This window comes from Pristiophorus japonicus, chromosome 15 (assembly GCF_044704955.1).
Source record: "Pristiophorus japonicus isolate sPriJap1 chromosome 15, sPriJap1.hap1, whole genome shotgun sequence".
NCBI classification, from domain to species: domain Eukaryota; kingdom Metazoa; phylum Chordata; class Chondrichthyes; family Pristiophoridae; genus Pristiophorus; species Pristiophorus japonicus.
Window position 1 is genome coordinate 114,294,903 of NC_091991.1, and position 11,953 is coordinate 114,306,855.

General features: G+C 55.2%; 1 protein-coding gene across 1 annotated transcript in view; it reads right to left on the bottom strand.

Annotated features, from left to right (window-relative positions):
- The window catches only part of LOC139281589 (coronin-7-like), a 55,866-nt gene extending 45,889 nt beyond the window's left edge, over positions 1–9,977 (bottom strand). The window contains exons 1-5 of the mRNA XM_070901741.1: positions 9,870–9,977; positions 8,541–8,620; positions 6,580–6,634; positions 3,461–3,518; positions 2,137–2,282 (exon numbers count right to left, since the gene is read on the bottom strand). Of these exons, the coding sequence (XP_070757842.1) occupies positions 2,137–2,282; positions 3,461–3,518; positions 6,580–6,634; positions 8,541–8,620; positions 9,870–9,977 (447 nt within the window). The remainder of the gene's footprint in view (positions 1–2,136; positions 2,283–3,460; positions 3,519–6,579; positions 6,635–8,540; positions 8,621–9,869) is intronic.
- Positions 9,978–11,953: the final 1,976 nt, after the last annotated feature.

Here is an 11,953-nt window from a genome sequence, read left to right on the forward strand (position 1 = left end):
TCACGCAGGATGTGAGCATCATGGATGCTGCCCGGAAATTGAGCATTCACTGCCAGTATAATTTGCTGGTGGTCGACAACCAGCTGGACATTCAGGGAGTGGAATCCCTTGCGGTTCCTGAAAACCTCTGCATCCTGAAAAGGTGCCCTCTTCACGATGTGCGTAGTCAATTGCTCCCTGCACCTTGGGGAAGTTTGCAATTCTGGAGAAACCTAGGGCCCTCTCACTCTGTGCCTCCCTGGTCATAGAGAAGCTGATCAAGTCCCTCCTATGTGCGTACAGGGCTTCAGTGACCTGTCTAATGCAGCAATGTGTGGCATGCTGAGAAAGTCCGCAAATGTCACCAGCTGTAGCCTGAAAAGAACCTGAGGCATATAACGACAGTGCCTTGATGACTTTGACCTCGACAGACAGTGCCGTTCTGATGGTGCTGGCAGGCTGCAGATCTGCCCTTATCAGCTGGCATACTTCAGTGATAACCTCTTTGTGGAAGCACAGTCTCCGAAGGCAGGTGGTGTCGGTAAGACTGCTTCTCCTTGTACTAGCAGGGGGTGTAACGTCTGGTCCTCCTCATCTGTCTGTCTGTCACTTCGTTCAATGTGTACATAATGCAATACAGCGTTCCTTCGGTGATGTCGAGTATGCTGCATGTATTTGGTCACCAAGAGAGGGTGAGAAAGCACAGGCCCCATTGTGTTATCTCTCTGGTTTCCAGCGATTGCACACAAACAAGAAATGTCCCGACGAAGACACCTCTTCAATTCCAATCGGTCACAGTGTGGTCAAGATGTTTTTAAGAGATGCTCACATCAACGACCTGCATAGTATATCCGAACTCCGCCGAGGGTAAAGGACGCGACATGTGATCTACAACATGGCGTCCATAACACTGTGATTTGCCCCGGTTATTTCCACTTTTTGTGGGTGTTTTTTTTGAGCGAGCGATATTGTGGGTGAAATGTGTGCGAGGTGGTGAAATTGACGATGGGCGATCTCCATGGCCGCTCGTTTGGGTAAATATGCTCTTTATGATGAAAAACAGTCGCCGGGCGTTAACATTGAATCTCGCTGTTAATTCCGTATGGAAAGTAACACTGGGTGATATTATGGACGTTGAAGTCGCCCATCCTGCTGATTCCACCCAAAAAAAGTGGGCGGGAGGTAATATTTTTTTTCGCCGTTAAGCCCATGGGGAAAGTAACGCTCAGCGATAAGTTTCCGAAAAATGCCCGTCAGTTTCCATTTTGTGCCAAAATGGGCAATATCTGGGCGTTATACATCATTTCAGCGGTAAAATGGACATTAAGTGGGCATTAAGCAGGCAAAAAAATTGGAGGTTCTAGACCATAGAGTTCCAGCACTGAGCCTCCCATAGCTAACTAAGAGTTAACTCGTTAGTGGCACTGATTTTAAACAGAAGTTTTCGGGGGGGGGGGGGGTTAAATCGGTGGAGGGGTTTGTCGACGGGGGGGTGGGGAGCGGTGTTTGTCAACGGACCGGGGGCATTTATCAACCGGGGGTGGGGTGTTTTGTTGACCCGGGGCAGGGGGGGGTGTCGTCGACGGGAAAGCTAAGAAATGTTGAAAATGGCAGAAGGGTTTAAGAGAGTTAATATTTCTGCTGGTCAATGAAACAGTATAATCTCGGGGGGTGCGAGAGACACAGAGGGAGGTTGCATATAAATTGCAATTCAAGTGTGGAATAGATTGTCACAAGTGACTGCTGGAGCAGAGAGATTTGAGAGTAATTGGGTAAACGAAGACAAATATTGGAGAAATGGGATGAGGTTGGATCGGTCGAGTGGGTGAAGGAAGGGCTAGCATTTGTATTGACACAATGGGCCGAATGTCTCTCACTGTGTTGGGGTTGGTAGGCCCATGGTAATCTCTAAAGTGACCTGTATATCTGTACCCTCTAATCCCAGAGTTGTGGGCTGCGCACTGGGTCAAGGGGTGCCGGCCCCCCGGGGTGAAGGTGCCCCCCAGGGTGAAGGGATGACGCCCCCCCCCCCCTGGGGTGAAGGTCCCCCCCGGGGTGAAGGTGCCCCCCGGGGTGCCGGCCCCCCGGGGTGAAGGGGTGATGCCCCCCCAGGGTGAAGCGTTGCCGGCCCCCCGGGGTCTGCGAGTTCCTGGTTACCTTGCGAGGCACGGTGTAGCTGATGGGCACGATGGCGTTCTCAGTGAGCTGCAGCACTCGAATCACTTCGCACGACATGACATCCAACGCGAGTTTGGGCAACATGGCGACGCCCTTGGACTTCACCTCCGTCAGGCACTGGTTGACTGGAGAAAGGTCACAAAGTTACATTACGACCCCAGACAGGCGGTGTCCATACCAATGCATCGACAGCGAGAGGTCAGTCTCGATACACGAACGCAGGGAGAGTTCAGCTGCAACTAATACATCAGAATCAGTTCATAAACTACAGCACGGGTTTAACGATGTAAATATTGGTAAGTAAGAACGTAAAAGTGGAGAATATGTGTATCTCAGACCTGCACTGTGATTTCAGGGGCTATTAAGAACATAAGAAATTGGAGCAGGAGTTGGCCATTTGGCCCCTCGAGCCTGCTCTGTCATTCAATAAGATCTTGGCTGATCTGATCTTGGGCTCAGCTCCACTTCCCCGCCCGCTCCCCATAATACTTGACTCCCTTATCGTTCAAACATCTGTCTATCTCCACCTTAAATATATTCAATGACCCAGCTTCCACAGTTCTCTGGGGCAGAGAATTCTACAGAGTTATGAATCAGAAGAAATTCCTCCTCATCTCAGTTCCTAATAGGCGACGTCTTATTCTTAAACTATGCCCCCTAGTTCTGGATTCCCCGAGTGGAATCATCCTCTCTGCATCTACCTTGTCAAGCCCCCTCAGTACCTTATATGTTTCAATATCATCTCTCGTTCTTCTAAACTCCAATGATTATAGGCCCAACCTTTCTTCATAAGTCAACCCCCTCATCTCCGGAGTCAACCTCGTGAACCTTCTCTGAACTGTCATCAATGCAAGTATATCCTTCCTTAAATACGGAGACCAAAACTGTACACAATATTCTAGGTGTGGCCTCACTAATACCCTGTACAGTTGTAGCAGGACTTCTCTGCTTTTATACTCTATCCCCTTGCAATAAAGGCCAACATTCCATTTGCCTTCCTGATTACTTGCTGTACCTACATACTAACTTTTTGTGTTTCATGCACAAGAACCCCCAAGTCCCTCTGTACTGCAGCATTTTGTTGTTTTGCTCCATTTAAATTATAATTTGCTTTATTTTCCAGCCACTTTCCCACAATATACTCTATCTGCCAAATGTTTGCCCACTCACTTAGCCTGTCTTTGCAGATTTTTTTGTGTCCTCCTCACAACTTGCTTTCTCACCCATCTTTGTATCATCAGCAAACTTGGCTACATTACACTCGGTCCCTTTATCCAAGTCATTCCCAGTGACTGAGCCTTACCTTGGGTTAAACTGCCCTCCGCAGTAGACACTTCTAAGCAACGTAGAACGTTATCACCCTACAAGGAAGAAGAGAAATTATTACATTCTGTACAGTCTTACATAACCTCACCTCACTATATACACACACACACACACACAAAGTGTACATACACACAAACGTGTGCACACATGCATGTCTACATGTGCACATGCACACACTCCTTCAAGACGCCCCCTTAAAACATACCTCTTTGACCAAGCTTTTGGTCATCTGGGCTAATTTCTCCTTATGCAGCTCGGTGTCCACTTTTTAATTTCATAATACTCCTGTGAAGCGCCTTGGGACGTTTCAGTACTTTAAAGGCGTTACATAAATACAAGTTGTTGTTGTACAAACAGGCACCATTAACCCCTCGCTCTGCCAATGAAATGAAGAGGGTAACTGACTGTCCGCCCTGCCAAGATGCTGTAAGTGGCTCCCCCTCCTGGTCACTGCTGGGTGGGACGTGTTGAGCAAGTCTCCATTGTTGGAAGGCACCAGTCGGGAGCTGATGAACATGGGGTCAGGCCCATGGTGCTAGGTGGGATTAGGCTCTGGAGCTTGGAAATCCAGGGCAGAGCAGGACAGCTGCCCAAACCCAACGGGTCGACAAGGGGCCAGTCTGCTTTTCAGATGCGTTCTTGAAAGCCTCAGTTCAGTTACTCGATGACTGGAACAATTCCATTTATACAGCCCCGCTCACACACAAGTCCTTTACAGGGCAGAGGGGGCACAATCTTAAAATGAGAGCCTGGCCATTCAGGAGTGAAATCAGGAAGCACTTTTTCACACAAAGGGCAGGGGGTCAGTTGGAGCTTTCAAGCCTGAGATTGCTAAATTTTTGTTGGGTGAGGGTATCGATGGATATGGAGCAAAGGCGCGTAAATAGAGTTCAGATACAGATTGGCCTTGATCGAATTGAATTGAATTGCGGAAAAGGCTTGAGGGGCTGAATGGTCTCCTCCCTGTTCATATAGGGGTAAAAGGTCACATTGGCAGTGGTGTTCCACAAGGACCAGTGCTGGGACCACTGTTGTTCACAATTTATATTAACGATTTAAACTTTGGAATCAAAAACACAATTTCTAAATTTGCGGATGACACCAAATTGATGTCATCAATAGTCAATACTGATGAGGACTGCAACAAATTACAGGAGGACATTAATAAACTTGCAGAATGAGCATATAATTGGCAAATGAAGTTCAACACAGATAAATGTGAGGTATTACATTTTGCTGGGAAGAATAGGGAGTTCACTTATTACTTGGAGAGTGCGAGTCTAGGTGGGCTAGAGGAACAAAGGGATCTATCTCGGAGTACAAATACACAAATCGCTAAAAGTTGCGACACAGATTAACAAGGCCATAAAAATAGCAAATCAAGCACTAGGGTTTATTTCTAGAGGTTTGGAATTGAAAAGTAGGGAAGTTACGCTAAACCTGTATCGAACCTTGGTTAGACCACACTTATTACTGTATACAGTTCTGGTCGCCATATTATAAAAAGGATATGGAGTCACTGGACAAAGTGCAGAGAAGGTTTACAAGGGTGATACTAGAAATGCAAGGGTATACATATCAGGAAAGAATGAACAGGCTGGGTCTCTATTCTCCTGAAAAAAGGCTGAGGGGTGACTTAATTGAGGTCTTTAAAATTATGAAAGATTTTGATAGAGTGGATACAGAGAGAATGTTTCCACTTGTGGGGAAGAGCATAACTAGAGACTATCAATATAAGATAATCACCAAGAAATCCAATAAGGAATTCAGAAGAAAATTCTTTACCCAGAGTGGTGAGAATGTGGAACTCGCTGCCACAGGGAGTGGTTGAGGCGAATAGTATCGATGTATTTAAGGGGAGGCTAACAAGCATATGAGGGAGAAGGGAATAGAGGGTTATGCTGATAGAATTAGATCAGGAAAGACAAGAGGAGGCTCGAGTGGAGCATAAACGCCGGCACGGACTGGTTGGGCTGAATGGCCTGTTTCTGTGCCGTATATCCTACGTAATCCGATATAGAAAAAACACAAAAGACACTCAGGAGGTGGGCAAAAGGGAATGCTGGAAGTTTGGCAGAAAGGGGAATGATTCACAGACACAGCCAAAGAGAAGGGGTTTGAGTGGCTATTTGAAGGCAATGAGGGAGGTGGCAAGATGGAGGGATTGAGGCAGGGAGTTCCAGAGGGCAAGGCCTCAATACCTGTACGAGCAGCCCTAGATGGTGCAGGGAATAACGGGGAGCAGATACATACAGCTGAGGCAAGATGGGGTGAGGCGATGGAGAGATTTGGAAGCGAGGTACTCTGGGTTGGGGGTGATTGGCACTGACTGAAGTGAAGGTCAGGCAGAAACCGCTGCTGGGCTGTGACGTTCTGGGTGAGCTACCATTTGTAGAAAGGAGGGCCAGGCTAGGAGGACAGTACACAGATCCAGTCTCGATGTGATGAGGCCGTGAGTTTCAGCAGCAGCAGGATTCCACAAACAGCAATGTGATATTGACCAGATAGCCTGTTTTAGTGAAGGGTAAATATTAGCCAGGACACTGGGGAGAACTCCCCTGCTCTTCTTCCAATAGCGCCTTAGGATCATTTATATCCACCTGAGAGAGCGGACACGACCTCGGTTTCACATCCCATCGGAAAGACGGCATCTCCGACAGTGCAGCACTCCCTCAGTGGAGTGCCAGCCTGGATTACAGGCTCAACTCTCTGGAGTGCGACTCAAACGGGAGTGTTCTACCTACTGAGCCTTGGCTGTCACTACCATTGGTTTTAATTTGTTCCTCTGTAATTATCTATTGCCCGATTGGCCTGAACTGTCGCTGATTTCCAGGTTGCTGGAAAATCGAATGGTGTTGCAAGCACCACCTCCCCGGAGTTCCACCAATGTAAATACCATTTGAATCGCTCGCTTCAGCCAGGCTTTAGCTCTAGCGTGGGGCTGTAATTGCCCGGCACCTACACCTAAAGTTGTGCTGACACTGCTCCGTGTATTACGACATTGATTCAGAGCTTTTATCGGCACGTTAAAGTGTCGAGAAAGTCAATCCCCGAGTGTCGGTGCTGACCTGGGGCATCAGGTCATCAACTGCTCACCTTTCCGGCCAGGATCAGCAACCCAGAGTCAGCGTCGTACATTGGGATCAGCGACCTGGGGGAAAAGGAGACAGAGCGTATTAGAATCACCGTCCGCAGCCTGAGCATAACACACACAACCACTGCCCCCACACTGACTACAATGTACCGAGCGTTACAACTGCCCAGGCTCAGCCGGAGAAGGGAAGGGAAACTCGGCCTCGGTTCCCACTCCTGATCATGGTGCAGTGACCCAACGGAGGGCATCGAGTGTGAGCGGGATCCAAGGTGGTGCCCTCCATGGTGGAATAGTGTAAAATACTCACTTGGGTGAGGCAATGAGGAGCAAGCAATGGTTTACATAGAATTTACAGCACAGAAACAGGCCATTCGACCCAACAGGTTCAGGCCAGTGTTTCTGCTCCACACGAGCCTCCTCCCTCCCCATTTCATCTCACCCCATCAGCATATCCTTCGATTCCATTCTCATGTTTATCTAGCTTCCCCTTAAATGCATCTATAATATTCACCTCATCCACTCCTTGTGAAGCACCTTGGGACGTTTTATTACGTTAAATGCGCTATATAAATACAAATTGTTGTTGTGGCAGCGAGTTCCACATTCTCACCACTCTCTGGGTAAAGAAGTTTCTCCTGAATTCCCCATTGGGTTTATTAATGACTATCTTACATTTACAGCCCCTAGTTCTGGTCTCCCCCTCAAGTGGGAACATCTTCTCTACATCTACCCTTGCAAACCCTTTCATAAGCTTACAGACCTCCATCATTTCACCCCTCAGCCGTCTCTTCACAAACTCCAATGATTGTGGGAACTCTGCCCCAGCAGGGAGTCAATACTGTCAGGACAGCAGACACAGTGTCAAGCAAAAGAACAACTTTATATATCGCCTTTAACATAGTAAAACATCCCAAGGTGCTTCAAAGGAGTATTGTAAGACAAAAAAATTGACACTGAGTCACACAAGGAGAAATTAGGGTTGATGACCAAAGGCTTGGTCAAAGAGGTAGGTTTTACGGAGCGTCTTAAAGGAGGAAAGAGAGGTAGAGAGGTTTAGGGAGGGAGTTCCAGAGCTTAGGGCCCAGGCAACAGAAGGCACGGCCACCAACGGTTGAGCAGTTATAATCAGGGATGCTCAAGAGGGCAGAATTAGAGGAGCGCAGACATCTCGGGGGGTTGTGGGCTGGAGGAGATTACAGAGATAGGGAGGGGGCGAGGCCATGGAGGGATTTGAAAACAAGGATGAGAGTTCTGAAATCGAGGCGTTGTTTAATCGGAAGCCAATATAGGTCAGCAAGCACAGGGGTAATGGATGAATGGGACTTGGTGCAACAGTCAGTGGCTGCTGATCAGAAAGACCGGCTGTCACTAGACCTCATTAACCCAGAGGAGCAGAGACACCGAGTCTACCCTCTCCCTGTGGCCGATGGATTAATAACCCATCTCCTGTCACATCGCAGTGCGTCGCTCAGACTGGTTCTCACAGCGAAACCCCAAATTATAACATAAACAGTGTGAGGTCAGAACCACAGAGAGACACGAGAGTCAGATTGCACCAGTCTGTAGTGACTCACATGTCCACCAGAGGGCAGGCTCGGCTGTTTAATATCTGAATGTACACAGCGCGGGAAACCGGGAGAGACATGGGGGATGGGGGAAAGAGGTATGAGGGAAGACATTGGGAGTGGGGGGACAAGGGCATGGGGTATACAGAGGCAGTGCTATGTCTGCCGTGCGGGGGGCAGGAGGGGGAGATCCGAGATTGCTAACGAGATTAAAACTGCAAGTGTTTGTCTTTATAAACACTTCTGGGCCCGATTCCCAGCTGTGCGGTGACTCCAGGCTCTGAGCTTGCTTTCTGACTCTCACTCACAATCCCTGCACATTCACAGGACTGACTGCACCCCCTCCCTCCCCACACTAACCAAACACTATGCGGTTCCCACACAACATATTTACATACTGAACCTCCAGCCTTCCCACACTGGCAGTCACACAAGGCTCTGGCAATGTCCCAGAGAGCACATCATATCCAAATAACTGCTAAACACCGCGCTGTGCATCAATCCCTCCTCGCTCGATATGGTGAAAGCAGGAGACGTTGATTTTAAAAGCTGGACCCGAGTCTGGGAAGTTATCCCTTTGCTAAGTTTCACGTAAACACAGCGCTGATGTCATGCATCTTATGGCAAAGCACTCCATGTGAAAATGTACAGATTACTGGAACTGCACGACCCCCCGAGGCACACTGGACCCGGGAGTCGGGAACTGGGACTGAACCTCAGCAGAGTTCGCCCCGAACTCCACAGGTTGCATTTCACTTCCGCTCCTCAATTCCAACAACTTGCATTTAAATAGCACCTTTAACCTGGTAAAACATCCCGAGGCGCTTCACAGGACTGTTATAAAAAACAAAATTTGACAACATTCCAGACTGAGTACAGTCTATTGTCAGCTGTGGCTCAGTGGGCAGCACTCTCGCCTCAGAGTCAAGGTTTGGGGGTTCAAGTCCCACGCGAGAGTGCCCCATCGGAGGTGCCGTCTTTTGGAGGAGACGTTAAACCGAGATTCCGTCTGCCCTCTGAGGTGGACCGAAAAGATCACTCGGCACTTCTCTTCTTAGGCAGTCCCTCGGAGTCGAGGATGACTTGCTTCCACACTAAAAGTGAGTTCTCCGGTGACTGACTCGTCCAATGCGGGAATTACAGTCAGTCACAGGTGGGGCAGACGGTGGTTGAAGGAACGGGTGGATGGGGTGCTTGGGTTGTCGTGCACTCCTTCCGCTGTTTGTGCTTGGCTTCAGCTTGCTCTCAGTGAAAAGACCCGAGGTGTTCTATTCCCCCACACACCCCAATAACCGCCCCCTCACCGACACCATTAAACCCCCCCAGACACCCCACTAACCCCCCTCCCCCCCAGACACCCCACTAAACCCCCCCCGACACCCCAATAACCCCCCCCACTAAACCAACACCCTCCACCCCAGGCACCCCAATAACCCTCCCCCCACACACCTCAATAATCCCCCCCCCCACCGACACCCCACTAAACCCCTCCCCGACACACCATTAATGCCACCCCCCAGACACCCCACTAAACCCCCCCCCCAGACACATCAATAAGCCCTCCCAGGCACCCCAATAACCCTCCCCCCAGATGCCCTAATAACCCTCCCCCCCACACAGATGCCCCAATATATACACACCCTCACCCGGACATTCCAATAAACCCACACTCTCCCCCAGACACTCCAATAAACTCTCCTCCCCCAACAACCTCAATAAACTCACACCCTCCCCCGGAGGCCCCGACTTTCCACATGGGCTGTCAGAGCCCTCCGATCAAGAGCTGAAGAGTTGATGATGTCCAGCTTCCCAGAAGTTTCAGGAAGATGTTCCATGTCTGTTTGATCATCCACGGGGAGCGCCACCGAGAGTGGGGTGTGGCGAGAGCGGGGCGCAGTGAGCCCCCGGGGAGGGGCAGGCACGGGGAGGGGGGGCGCGGCGAGAGCGGGGAGGGGGGCGCGGCGAGAGCGGGGAGGGGGGGCGCGGCGAGAGCGGGGAGGGGGCGCGGCGAGAGCGGGGAGGGGGGCGCGGCGAGAGGGGGCGCGGCGAGAGCGGGGAGGGGGGGCGCGGCGAGAGCGGGGAGGGGGGGCGCGGCGAGAGCGGGGAGGGGGGGCGCGGCGAGAGCGGGGAGGGGGGGCGCGGCGAGAGCGGGGAGGGGGGGCGCGGCGAGAGCGGGGAGCGCGGCGAGAGCGGAGAGGGGGGGCGCGGCGAGAGCGGGGAGGGGGGGGCGCGGCGAGAGCGGGGAGGGGGGGGCGCGGCGAGAGCGGGGAGGAGGGGGCGCGGCGAGAGCGGGGGGGCCGCGGGGAGGGGGCCGCGGGGAGGGGGGGCGCGGCGAGAGCGGGGCGGGGTGAGAGCGGGGCACGGCAAGTGCGGGGGGGGGGCGCGGGGGAGGGGGGGAGCGGCGAGGGGCGCCGGGAGGGGGCCGCGGGGAGGGGGGCGCGGCGACAGCGGGGAGGGGGTGCGCGGCGAGAGCGGGGAGGGGAGCGCGGCGAGAGCGGGGAGGGGGGAGCGCGGCGAGAGCGGGGAGGGGGGGCGCGGCGAGAGCGGGGGCGCGGCGAGTGCGGGGAGGGGGGGTGCGGCGAGAGCGGGGAGGGGGGGGCGCGGCAGGAGCGGGGAGGGGGGGCGCGGCGAGAGCGAGGCGCGGCGAGAGCGGGGAGGGGGGGCGGGGCGAGAGCGGGGAGGGGGGGCGGGGCGAGAGCGGGGAGGGGGGGCGGGGCGAGAGCGGGGCGCGGCGAGTGCGGGGGGGGCGCGGGGAAGGGGGGGCGCGGCGAGAGTGGGCGCGGCGAGAGTGGGGAGGGTGGGCGCGGCGAGAGCGGGGCACGGCGTGTGCGGGGGGGGGGCACGGGGAGGGGGCCGCGGGGAGGGGGGGCGCGGGAAGGGGGGGCGCGGCGACAGCGGGGAGGGGGGTGCGCGGCGAGAGTGGGGAGGGGGGGCGCGGCGAGAGCGGGGAGCGCGGCGAGAGCGGGGAGCGCGGCGAGAGCGGGGGGGGGGGCGGCGAGAGCGGGGAGGGGGCGCGGCGAGAGCGGGGAGGGGGGGCGCGGCGAGAGCGGGGAGGGGGGTGCGCGGCGAGAGTGGGGAGGGGGGGGCGCGGCGGAGAGTGGGGAGGGGGGGGCGCGGCGAGAGCGGGGAGGGGCGGCGAGAGCGGGGAGGGGGGGCGCGGCGAGAGCGGGGCGCGGCGAGAGCGGGCGCGGCGAGAGCGGGGAGGGGGGGCGCGGCGAGAGCGGGGAGGGGGGGCGCGGCGAGAGCGGGAGGGGGGCGCGGCGAGAGCGGGGAGGGGGGGCGCGGCGAGAGCGGGGAGGGGGGGCGCGGCGAGAGCGGGGAGGGGGGGCGCGGCGAGAGCGGGGAGGGGGGGGCGCGGCGAGAGCGGGGAGGGGGGGCGCGGCGAGAGCGGGAAGGGGGGGCGCGGCGAGAGCAGGGAAGGGGGGGGCGCGGCGAGAGCAGGGAAGGGGGGGCGCGGCGAGAGCAGGGAAGGGGGGGCGCGGCGAGAGCGGGGAGGGGGGGTGCGGCGAGAGCGGGGCGGCGAGAGCGGGGAGGGGGGGGCGCGGCGAGAGCGGGGAGGGGGGGCGCGGCGAGAGCGGGGAGGGGGGCGCGGCGAGAGCGGGGAGGGGGGGCGCGGCGAGAGCGGAGAGGGGGGGCGCGGCGAGAGCGGGCGCGGGGAGGGGGGGCGCGGGGAGGCGGGGGTGCGGGGAGGCGGGGGCGGGGGCGGGGAGCGCGGGGAAGGGGGGGCGCGGCGAGAGCGGGGGGGGGCGCGGCGAGAGGGGGTGCGGCGAGAGCGGGGCGGCGAGAGCGGGGCGGGGAGGGGGGGCGCGGC